This window comes from Oryctolagus cuniculus, chromosome 6 (assembly GCF_964237555.1).
Source record: "Oryctolagus cuniculus chromosome 6, mOryCun1.1, whole genome shotgun sequence".
Classification (NCBI taxonomy): Eukaryota; Metazoa; Chordata; class Mammalia; order Lagomorpha; family Leporidae; genus Oryctolagus; species Oryctolagus cuniculus.
The window spans coordinates 59,507,183-59,519,886 of NC_091437.1; the positions used below are offsets into that span (position 1 = coordinate 59,507,183).

General features: G+C 49.0%; 1 protein-coding gene across 2 annotated transcripts in view; it reads left to right on the plus strand.

Annotated features, from left to right (window-relative positions):
• Positions 1–8,985: 8,985 nt before the first annotated feature.
• The window catches only part of ATP6V0E1 (ATPase H+ transporting V0 subunit e1), a 39,656-nt gene continuing 35,937 nt past the window's right edge, over positions 8,986–12,704 (plus strand). The window contains exon 1 of one of the 2 annotated variants that reach the window (XM_002710381.5): positions 8,986–9,260. In XM_002710381.5, coding sequence (XP_002710427.1) covers positions 9,157–9,260 — 104 coding nt within the window. In that variant the 5' untranslated portion in view covers positions 8,986–9,156. The remainder of the gene's footprint in view (positions 9,261–12,704) is intronic. The other variant, XM_070076421.1, reaches the window with a different exon arrangement.

Here is a 12,704-nt window from a genome sequence, read left to right on the forward strand (position 1 = left end):
TCAATTTCCCTGTTTTGCCCTATCACATGTTTAATCTATAGAGCATTAAAGTTTCTTTTAACTGGCAACATTTCAAATGTGGGAGATGCCACAGAGAATCACCTCTTTCTCTGGCTATACAGCATCAAGTGCATGGAGCGAGGGTTTTCTCCTGCCTTGCTTGTGGACTTCACTCGCCTGGCTCCTGTTGATGTCCTGAGTTTTCAACCTCAGGTTTAATTTCTACTCCTCAAGGTTTAGTCTCAGTCACATCCAAATCCTCCCTTGCCCCTGTGAAAAATGTATGAATTCAAATGTAACACAGAACCTTCTAGTGCACTGCAGTAACGGCTTCTCTGGTGTGTTATTTCCCATTTTGACTGATTAAGAAAATGCGGTGGTGAGTTTTCACAAAAGAAATCAGTGGAATCCGAAGACTCAAGAAGCATATTCTCTGTCTGGTTTTGAGTTAAGCGCATGCAGAATGATTGTGTTCTGGCCCTGGAGGCACAGATGTGTACTCAAATACTTGGGAGGTCTTTTTTTTTTTTTTTTTTTTTTTTAAGATTTATTTATTTATTTGAAAGAGTTACACAGAGAGAGGTCTTCCATCCACTGGTTCACTTGGGAGGTCATGTTTTTAAAAATTACCTGTTTATAAATTTTATTTGAAAGGCAGACAGAGATGTTTCTCACAAATACCCACCAGAGCTGCGGCTGAGCCCAGGTAAAGACAGGAGTCAGGAACTCAGCCTGGGGGCCAGTGCTGTGGCGAAGCAGGTTAACGCCCTGGCCTGAAGTGCTAGCATCTCATATGGGTGCTGGTTCGAGACCCGGCTGTTCCACTTCTGATCCAGCTCTCTGCTATGGCCTGGGAAAGCAGTAGAAGATGGCCCAAGTCCTTGGGCCCCTGCACCCGTGTGGGAGATCCAGAAGAAGCTCCTGGTTCCTGGCTTTGGATAGGTGCAGCTCTGACTGTTGCAGCCAACTGGGGAGTGAACCAGCAGATGGAAGACCTCTCTCTCCTCTCTCTGTGTAACTGACTTTCAAATACATAAATAAGTCTTAAAAAAAAAAAAAAAAGGAACTCAACCTGGGTCTCCCCTGTGGGTAGCAGAGACCCAATGACTTGAGCCGTTGTCTGCTGCCTTCCCAGGGTGCACATTACCAGGAAGCTGGGATCGGGAGCTGAGCCAGGACACAAACCCAGGCACTCCAGTATGAGATGCAGATATTCCAACTGCTATGCCAAACACCTGCCTTAGGAGGGCCTTTTTATGATCCTCTTCCCTATCTGTGAGAAACTAGACATGCTTGGCCTCACGAGTCCCTTGGTTGCCTGCTAATGTTAAGTCCCCAACTCTTGCCTAGAGCCTGTGATGCAGAGAGAGGTGGTGCCTGTGCATTCCCCATGTGGCCTTGTGTGATTCAAATGACCAAGTGAGTGTGGAACACTGGATTAGGATGTATGTAAAGCGTATGAAACAGAGTGGATGCCCGCCACACAGCAGCTATGAAGCTATTAGTATGCTGAGCTGGATGGACAGTCGGTTCTGTAGGTTGTAGTTTAATTTGACTTTAAAAATTTATATATTTGAAAGGATGAGTGACAAATGGATTTATATATATATATAGAGAGAGAGAGCTTGCATCCATTGGTTCACTCCCCAGGTGGCCACCACAGCCAGGGCTTTGCCAGGCCAAGCCAAGATCCTGGAAATCCCTGTGGGTCTCCCACGTGGATGGCAGGAGCCCAAGCTCAAGCTGCCCCACGGCTTTTCCATACACATGAGCAGGGAGCTGGAGCAGCCAGGACTTGAACTGGTGCTCATGTAAGATGCCGGCATTATATGGAGTGGCCTAATGTGCTGTGCCACAATGCCAGCCCCTCGAATTTGACTTTTGTCTGTTCTCAGCTGACATGGGTTTCAGGACTCCAAAAGTGGCATGAAAGTAAGATTTCACACTATCTTCCACTTAGAGCTCATACTGTATATTCCAATACTATCTAATCAGCCCCAGGCACCAGCCATTACACTCATTAGATATCATTGTGGAATCAAACATACTTGTTTTCAGCAACCTAGTTCCATACAAGTGACAGTAACATTTTACAAGCTGTAGTACCCCCCAACACAGGCATCCAAATCATATTTGATTGCCTATGCCGAGCCAAATGAATAATACATGTTAGCCGGCGCCATGGATCACTGCTAATCCTCTGCCTGCGGCACTGGCACCCCAGGTTCTAGTCCCGGTTGGGGCGCCAGATTCTGTCCCGGTTGCCCCTCTTCCAGTCCAGCTCTCTGCTGTGGCCCAGGAGTGCAGTGGAGGATGGCCCAGGTGCTTGGGCCCTGCACCCACATGGGAGACCAGGAGAAGCACCTGGCTCCTGGCTTTGGATCAGCACAGCGCACCAGCTATAGCAGCCACTTGGGGGGTGAACCAATGGAAAAAGGAAGACCTTTCTCTGTCTCTCACTGTCTAACTCTGCCAGTCCCCCCCCCCAAAAAAAAAAAAAAAACATATTAAGAGCAAGGAACTTGGCCTCAAATGGAGTTTGTTTTAGATTTATATAACTGAAAGGCAGAGTTACAGAGAGGCAGAGAGAGAGGTCTTCCATCTGCTGGTTCACTCCCCAGATGGCCATAACAGCCAGAGCTGTGCTGATCTGAAGCCAGGAGCCAGGAGCTTCTTCCGGGTCTCCCATGTGGGTGCAGAGGCCCAAGGACTTGGGCCATCTGCTGCTGCTTTCCCAGGCCAGAGCAGAGCTGGATCAGAAGTGGAGCATCCGGGGCTCCAACCGGCATTCATATGGGATGCCGGCACTGCAGGCGGCAGCTTTACCCTAGAGGGTGCCGGCCCCTCAAATGTAGTTCCATTCCCAGCTCTGTCATTTTTAGCTGTGTGACACTGGACAATTTGCTTCACCTCTCTGGGGAGATAAGACTAGTACCAGAGTTGTCAGACTTCTTATTTGAGATACTGTGCATAATAGTGCTCAGGACATTTTAGCTGTTTCTTTTAGAGGAGATTGGCAGTGAGTTCATTCAAGGGAGCTGTGGGCCAAGTTTTTCTCAAGAGTTCAGCAAATGTCTGAATGAGGGAAGGGCTGAAGGACAGCAGTGATGTGTTTCGGCTGCGGCAGGAAGAGGGGACCTCAGGGCGCTAGATAGGCGGGCTTGCCTGTCAGGGTTCAGGCTCGGGGCTCAGTGTGTTCCCTGGAGTGCCTGCATCTGGCAGTTGTCCACTGACCTCTTCATCACATCTGCAAACGGCCATTCCCTTGAGTGAGTCCTTTTGTGCTATTTTGGGAAGACTCCAAAATTTTAACTTCAGACAACTGCTTTTGAATGTCCACTTTCATATTCCACTCAGAAATGAGATATTCAGCCACAAGCTTTCCATGTGAGCTGGGGAGGGAACTCATTGAGTCTTGGTGGAACCAGACAGAACTCCACAAGGGTGGGCCCGCTGCCTGCAGTGCCGGCATCCCATGTGGGTGCCAGTTCAAGTCCCGGCTGCTCCACGTCCCATGCAGCTCTATGCTGTGGCTTGGGAGAGCAGTGTAGGATGGCCCGGGTCCTTGGGCCCCTGCGCCCACATGGGAGACTGGGAAGAGGCTCCTGGCTCCTGGCTTCGCGTCAGGGCAGCTCCTGCTGTTGCACCATTTGGGGAGTGAACCAGTGGATAGAAGACCTCTCTCTCTGCGGCTCTGCCTTTCAAATAAGTGAATAAATCTTTAAAAAAAAAAAAACAAACTACAAACCCAGTCCACCATCCTTTGCTGTTTGCTACACCTAGATTTGACGTGACTTAGACCTTTGTTCATTGTCCTTTTTACTTAGTTTTTTTTTTTTTTTTTTTTTTTTAGCAATACATGAGGGCTGGTGCTGTGGCACAGCAGGTTAATCCACCGGCTGCAGTGCCAGCATCCCATATGGGTGTGAGCTCAAGTCCTGGCTGCTCAGTCTCCATTCCAACTCCCTGCTAATGAGCCTTGGAAAGCAGTAGAGGACGGCCCAGGCACTTGGGCTGCTGCACCCACGTGGGAGACTTGGAGAAAGCTCCTGACTCCTGTTTTCGTCCTGTCCCAGTCCAGGCCTTTGCAGTGATTTGGGGAGTGAACCAGCACATGGAAGATCTCTCTCTCTCTCTTCTCGCTTTCTGTAATTCTGATTTGTAAATAAATAAAATAAATCTGACAAGTCATTCCTTGTCACCTTGACCCTTACTCAGTGCCCCTCAGAGCAGTCATTCTTCCTAGTTTCTTTCTTTTTTTTTTTTTTTTTACAGGCAGAGTTAGGCAGTGAGAGAGAGAGAGATAGAGAGAAAGGTCTTCCTTCCATTGGTTCACTCCCCTAATGGTCACCACGGCCAGCACTGCGATGATCCGAAGCCAGGAGCCAGGTGCTTCTTTCTGGTCTCCCATGCGGGTGCAGGGCCCAAGCACTTGGGCCATCCTCCACTGTCTTCCCGGGCCACAGCAGAGAGCTGGACTGGAAGAGGAGCAACCGGGACTAGAACCTGGGGTGCCTGCGCCGCAGGAGGAGGATAAGCCAAGTGAGCCATGGCACCGGCCCTCTTCCTAGTTTCTTGTATCATTCCAGAAATACTCTCTGCATATGCAATTGAGTGCTTATTGAAAGTCTGATCTGTGAAGAAGTCCTCATGAGAATGCAGGTAGTCCAAATTTAAACAGCTGTATGAGGTAGATTTATTGCTAGGACACTGTAATTACAATATAAATACGCACAAATGAAGTAAAATAGTCTATCAGAAATAACTAAACCAGAGACAGAGAGAGAGGCAGAGACAGAAAGAGGGTCTCCATCTACTGATTCACTCCTCACATAGCCTCAACAGCCAAGACTGACCCTGGCTAAATCCAGCAGCCTGGAACTGCACCCAGGTCTCCCACGTGGGTGAGGGGCCTAAGCACTGTGCCATCTTCTACTGCCTTCCCAGGCACATTAGCAGGGACTCTATCTGGGTCTCCCACGTGGATGGCTGGGGCTCAGCTGCTTTCCCAGATCATTAGCAGGGAATTGGATGGGAAGTGGAGCAGCTGGGACTTGAGCTGGTGCTCTGATATGGGATGCCTGGGTCATGGACCGTGGCTTATCCTGCTGCACAACACTGGCCCTCATCCTGATTTCCTGGCCATGCAGATAAACTGTTGAGTTTGGGCTTAGCAGCATACAATGTCAGTGTGACTCCATCTGATTTTTAGCATGGTCTGTGCTGGTGCTTAGTCCCAAACAAGGGCCTCTTGCAATTTCTATTAAACTACCTGGAATGGAGGGGCTCCCCAGACTTGCTGGGAGAGTCTCAGGGACTCCCCAGGTGCCTTTGGGTTACACTGGCCAGAGTGACTTATTTCTCAACAACTTTAAGCACCTTGAGGGCAGAGAACATTTTTACATGGGGTGGGCCCCATGGGTGGACCTCACCCATAGTTTTCCTTAGACACCTGTGATAAAATGTTTTTGGCCAATTGGCTGATAGAGGGAGCTGTTGGTCAATACTGGCCCACAAATATACCTCTCATTCCATGGAGGATGAAACAGACAGATTTAACAGAACCAGTGTCTGAAGAGCCAGGGACATCTGCTTCTTCAAGAGATTTCCTGGAAGGTGACGGAAAGGGTAGAGGCTACTCAAAAGGTTAACTTCAGAGAAAACATTTGCATTTATTTTAAAAATGGGAAAGAATTCAGGCTAGCCAAAAGGTGGGAGCCACCCAAATGTCCCTCAGTGAATGAATGGGTCAATCAACTGTGGTATATGCCATACATACAATATAACACTATTGTATGCATTTCTAGGGTTCAGCGTGATATTTCAATACATACACACTGTTCAAATCAGGGTAATAGGCATTTCTATTTCCTTGTCATTTCCTCCCTTCCAGGTTCTTCATAAAATGACTAACGGGTTATTGTGAACTAGAGTCGCCCACTGTGACTTAGTACCCCTGGCTAACTGTGTTTGGTACCCCTTATCCAACCTCCCACTATCTAGCGACCACTACCCTGCTCTCAGTCTGCTTTTGAAGTCTTCCACATACGCAGCAGGACGTGTACTATTTGTTTTTCAGTGTCCAGCTTATTTCACTTCATATGACATCCTCTGTTCCATCCATGTTGCTGCACATATCAGAACTTCATTGTTAATGGCTCAATAATATTCCATTGTGTATATATTATACAGCACATATTATTTATCCCTTCATCTGCATAGACATCTAGGTTACACCCATATTCTGAACATTGTGAACAGTGCTGCAATAAACAAGAGACTCCACGTATCTCCTTGACAGTCTGATTTCTTTTTTTTTTCCAGATTTTTATTTATTTATTTAAAAGAGTTACACACAGAGAGGAGAGGCAGAGAGAGAGGTCTTCCGCTGGTTGACTCTCCAATTGGCCACAACAGCTGGAGCTGCACTGATCCGAAGCCAGGAGCCAGGAGCCAGGAGCCAGGAGCCAGGAGCCAGGAGCTTCTTCCTGGTCTCCCACGCAGGTGCAGGGCCCAAGCACTTGGGCCATCCTCCACTGCCTTCCCAGGCCATAGCAGAGAGCTGGATCTTAAGTAGAGAGCCGGGACCTGAACTGGCGCCTACACAGGATGCTGGCACTGCAGGTGATGGCTTTACCCACTATACCACAGTGCCGACCCCTCATCCATTAGCTATTAATGTTAGGGGCTGGCACTGTGACATGGCAGATAAAGCAGTGACGGCATCCCATATGGGCACTGGTTCGAGTCCCGACTGCTCCACTTCCTATCCAGCTCTCTGCTATGGCCTGGGAAAGCTGTAGAAGATGGTCTAAGTCCTTGGGCCCCTGCACCCACGTGGGACACCTGTAAGAAGCTCCTGGCTCCTGGCTTCAGATTGGCCCAGTGAACCAGCAGATGGAAGACTCTCTTTCTCTCTCTCTCTCTGCCTCTCTGTAACTCTGCCTTTCAAATAAATAAATAAATCTTTTAAAAAAAACTATTAACATTAATCCATTAACTATTAACAGAAGATTTTGAGAACCAAGCTTTTAACATGAGGGCCTCTGAGGACAGCCAAACTACTATCCAATCCACATCGATCTTCTCTTCAGTACTCAGCCTGCTTCCTATTCCTCTTGCAAAGCCTGGCTGGGGATTGGCTGGTGTGCACACTGTGCAGGATCAGCCACCCTCCTTCACCCTACACTGAGAGGCCAGTTTGCACCTCCAGGATGTGAATTCCCTGAGGGCTAACAGACTTAGGAGGTTTGTTTTCGTGGTGTTTTTGTTTGTTTGTTTGTTTTGTTTTAAAGAAAGAAACAGAGAATGAGCTCCCATCACTGTTTCCAAATGCCTGCAACAGCTGGGGCTGGGACAGGGTGAAGTTAGGGACCTGGAACTCTGAGCCTCCCACGTGGGTGGCAGGGACTCAAACACTTTGAGCCCTCACTTGCTGCTTCCTGGGATGCACATTAGCAGGAAGCTGGAATCAGAAGCAGAGTGTGGACCTGAACCGAGTTTCTGATACGGGAAGCCCCTCACTGACTTCTATTGCCCCAGCAGCTGCCCAGTGCACACGATATAAAGTGCAGTGGTTAAGGGCTCTGGTCCTGAAAAACTGCAGCACTCGAGGTTGAATCCTGGCCCGGGACAGTTACTATGTGACTTTGGGCCAGATCCTTAATCTCCTCCCTGAGCCTCACCTTCTTCAACTTTATTTATTTATTTTATAAATTTATTTGAAAGGCAAAGTTACAGAGAGGCAGAGGCAGAGAGAGAGGTCTTCCATCCACTGGTTCACTCCCCAAATGGCCGCATCGGCCAGAGCTGGGCCGATCCGAAGCCAGGAGCCAGGAGCTTCTTCCAGGTCTCCCACGTGGGTGCAGGGGCCCAAGGACTTGGGCCATCTTCTACTCTTTCCCAGGCCATAGCAGAGAGCTGCATCAGAAGTGGAGCAGCAGGGACTTGAACCCAAGCTCATATGGGATGCCGGCACTGCAGGCAGCGGCTTTACTGCTATGCCATAGCACCAGCCTCATACTTTCTTCAACTTTAAACTGGAGATAATAATTAATACTACTCATAGGCTGTAGTGAGGAGTGCAACTTAAAGCTGATACCTCCACATCTGGCACATAGGAATTCATTGGAATCCTGACTTATTATTGTCAAGTTCTCTATATGCTGCATTAGAAGTAGTGAACAGGGACCGGCGCTGTGGCACAGCGGGTTAACACCCTGACCTGCAGTACTGGCATCCCATATGGGTGCCGGTTCTAGTCATGGCTGCTCCTCCTCCAATCCAGCTCTCTGCTATGGCTTGGGAAAGCAATAGAAGATGGCCCAAGTCCTTGGGCCCCTGCACCCGCGTGGGAGACCTAGAAGAAGCTCCTGGCTCCTGGCTTCGGATCAGCTCAGCTCCGGCTGATGCGGCCATTTGGAGAGTGAACCAGTGGATGGAAGACCTCTCTCTGTCTCTACCTCTCTCTGTAACTCTTTCAAATAAGTAAAATAAATCTTAAAAAAAAAAAAAAAAAAAAAAAAGTAGTGAACAGTGGTTAGGGCACCCATATCCCCTTTAGGAGTGCCTGGGTTCTACTCTTGGCTCCACTTCCGATTCTGACTTCCTGGTAATGTGCACCCTGGGAAATATCAGGTGATATTTCCAGTACCTGGGTCCCTGTCACCCACTTGGGCGATCCAAGACCCTGGCACCTGGCTCTGGCTTCAGCCTGGCCCAGACCCGACCCTTGTGGCCATCTGGGGAGTGAACCAGTGGATGGAAGCTCTCTCTCTCTCTGTCTCTTCCCCTCTCTGTCTCTCCCTGTTACTTTGCCTTTTAAATAAATACATCTTTTTAAAAAATGAAAATAAATTTTTTAAAAATTTAAGTAAATCAAGCTGTAAATAACTACACTCTTTTTCTAAAAGGGTTTACGTTCTTACCAGAAAACGTTGCGGCGCCTCCGGGAACTGCAACCTTGGCCGGGCCTTACCGCGAGCCAGAGAGGCCTGGGCGGTCTCTGACCCTGGAGGGGCGGAGTCCAGCGCGCGAGTCACGTGGGGTTGAGGAGGCGGGGCTTTGCGCGCGCTGGTCACGCGGTCCGGGGTTGACACTTCCGGGTGGGACCGAAGTGAGGCGGCGGGGCAGGGGTTGGCATCTCCGGCGGCGACCATGGCGTATCACGGGCTCACGGTGCCTCTCATCGTGATGAGCGTGTTTTGGGGTTTCGTCGGCTTCCTTGTTCCCTGGTTCATTCCCAAGGGTCCCAACCGGGGGTAAGTGCGCTAGGCCCAGCGTGGGGGGACGCGCGGCGAGCGGCGGGCGCGGGAGGGGGCGACCCCTGCGCCTGTCGGAGGACCTTGCGGGGATGCCCCTCGGTCCACAAGGCGGCTCCCGACCCCCGTGGGGTCCTCTCTCTTCGTAATCGCAGCAACTTCCGAATCCCCCGGCTCGAGCCTGAAGAGGTGACCTTCGGCAGGCTCTCCTTGGAAACGAGTTTGAGGGGAGTTTTTCCTCATCCTGCTCCTTGTGGGGAGGGTGCAGTCTAAACTGAGTTTATACCGACTCCGGGAGAAGTTGGGGTTCTCCCGGAATAGACTCTGGCCCCTGTAGCCCCGCCTGCCACCCACGTACAAGAGGCCTGGCTTGCCTCAACTTTATAAAGAAAAAAGATAAAATAAATAAATCTGGTCCCCGTGCCGTCGTAGTTGCGTTCAGAACAAGCTGGTCCAACGACACGGAGCCCAGGCCTAGCACCCAGCGGGCGCCCGGAGGTAGCTGGGGCCTGATCTAAGGCGAGGTTAATTACCCAGGAGCAGAAGGTATTGTTTAGAAACCCCTGCGTCATACCTTCGGGAGGGCGCTCCAGCTCCTGGGCACGAGTGTGCAGTGCTTAAGTATGATTGACTAAGGAAGGTGGGTATTTTTTTTTTTTTTTACGGATTTTTTTAGGGATTTCTTTGTTAGAGCTTTGTTTGGGAAGTAGAAAAAGAATTTTTTTTTATCATTTTATAAACTAGAACCTTGTTTGAGGAAACTTTGGAACGCTTTCCAGTTCCTTCTTTTGCTCAAGATCATGTGGGCTGGAACTTGGACTGAAGTCACAGTTTGTCAGAAACACTATCTCTGGAAACAAATTCCTAGTGCCTGCGTGCACAGTACTTTTGCCTGTGTGGGAACCACCAATGTCTGCTAAGTGGATAGTTCTATTGCCTTTATTAATGGAAAAGAAGTTTTATTACTTCCTTTATATTGTGTGACCTGAACTTCTTTTTCCTCTCTGAAATGTGCTTCCCTCATACCTGTTACTTCTTTTAGCCCCCAAATAAATGATGCATTTTTCAACAAGGAAAAATGGCCAAAAAATTTGTGTCATTTGTCAGCGCTAGGTCCCACCTCTGCCCCATAGCTGCAGTTAGGTGAGGTCACCTCTCCAGTCTATAGTAGTTGATGTAGGGAGTATCAGAATCCTGGGGTTATTAAAATTTAACAACTTTTGTATTAACCATATGTAATTAGACTTGTTTTTCCTTTTGGAGTTAGAGAACTTTGTTGAGTTTTTCATTACTTCACTGCCTGCCTGGCTGGCCTTCATACCCAGAAAAGCATTTATTAATATGCTTTCTTACAGACTGCTCCCTCCCCATCCAGGGGAGCGGATGCGCTGCTGTTTTCTGGGCAGTGAAACCCCCTGTGTCTGTACTCAGTTTCTAGCCGGCATGTAATGGTCGCAGTGTCTGACCTGCTAGTGATATGTTACCTGGGCCCGGTTCCCAGGCTCCGCAGCAATGCTCGGGTTTCCCACTCTTGGCAGGGTGGAGCAGACCTCGAAACTGTGCTCCCAGGAGTTGCTGGATTACACTTCAGGACACTGCTGCAGGGTAGATGATCCCTGTGACCTTGGACAGTTTACTTAACTTTTCCATGTCCCCATTTCCTGGTTGTAAAATGGAAATATTAGCACTGAATTAGGACTAATTCCCCTTTACCTCCTGAAAATAGAGCAGATTACGCTCTTGTGAAATACATGAAGGAGCGGAACCACTGCAAGGAGTGTGGAGAATTTTAAATGCAAGAGAACGTTTCTGGTTTGAGGAATTCACACACTGTTTTCTTTTCTTTTTTTTTTTAAGATTTATGTTTTGTTTGAAAAGCAGAAGTCTGCTTTTCACACACACACACACACACACACACACAGATCCTTCATCCACTGGTTCACTCCCAAATGGCTGCAGCTGGGCCAGACAGAAGCCAGGAGCCAGAAGTTTCCTCTGGGTCCCCCACATGGGTGCAGGGGCCCAAGCACTTAGGCCATCCTCCACTGCTTTCCCAGGCTATTAGCAAGGGCTCGAACAAGCACCCACAGAGGATGCTGGTGTCACAGAGGCCTAACCTACCACACCACAATGCTGGCCCCACACATCTTGAAGGAGATAAGTAAAGGAACTATGAGAAGAGGTATAGACAATACTGTTTTTAAGGTTTATTTATTTATTAGAAAGAGAGAGAGAGATCTTAGACATCTTCATCTGCTGGTTCATTCTCTAAGTGTCTGCAAGGCTGGGGCTGGTCCAGGCCAAAGCCAGGAGCCCAGAACTCCATCCAGGTCTCCTATGTGGGAAGCAGGGGCCCAAGTACTTGGGCTGTCTTCTGCTGCCTCCGCATGTGCAGCAGCAGGGAGCTGGATTGGAAGTGGAGCAGTTGGGACTCAAATCAGCACCCTGATAGGGGATGCCACTGTCACAAGCAGTGGCCTAACCCACTGAACCACGAGCTGGCCCCTAAAGAATGCTTTTTTAAAAATAGATTTATTTATTTGTTTATTTGAAAGGCAGAGTGATAGAGAGAGGAAGACACACACACAGAGCTTCCATCCGCTGGTTCACTCCCAGATAGCTATAATAGCCAGAGCTGTGCCAGGCCAAGCCAGGAGCAAGAGCTCCATCCAGGTCTTCGACTTGGATGGCAGGGACCCAAGGACTTGGGCCATCACCCCCTGCCTCCCGGGTGCATTATCAGGAAATTGGATCAGAAGTGGAGCAGCTGGGACTTGACCTGTACTCCAGTATGCTATGTGGGTGACCCGCGTGGCAGCCATATGAAGAATACTTTTATGTTATATCCTCGTCACTGAGAGACTGCACAGCAAAAAGCTGAAAACTGGGTGATTGGGAGGTTGTCAGGACCTAGTGAGGCAGGGAGAACAGGGCAAAAGGGTGAACTCTTCTGACTGCATGGATAGCCCAAAGCAAGCCCCTGGCTCTTCAGTCTGCCCTGCAACTGAAAGTGAGCAGCGTGAAGTCAAGAGTGTCCTGGAGTCAGCTTTCTTGACCATTCCTGTTTTTCTTGACTTACCTGTTTTTCTTTAGGATACCATAGATTTTTTTAAAGTATTTATTTATTTGAAACACAGAGTTACAGAGAGGCAGAGAGCGAGCGAGATCTTCCATCTGCTGGTTCACTCCCCAAATGGCCACAGTGGCCAGTAGCAGTGCTGATCTGAAACCAGGAGCCAGGAGCTTCTTCTGGTCTCACACATGGGTCCAGAGGTACAAGGATTAGGCCATCTTCTACTGCTTTCCCAGGCCATAGCAGAGAGCAGGATCAGAGGTGGGGCAGCCGGGACTCTAATGGGCGCCCTTTTGGGATGCCGGGACTGCAGGCGACAGCTTTACCCACTACACCATAGCTGGCTCCACCATAGATTCTTTGAAAGCTTC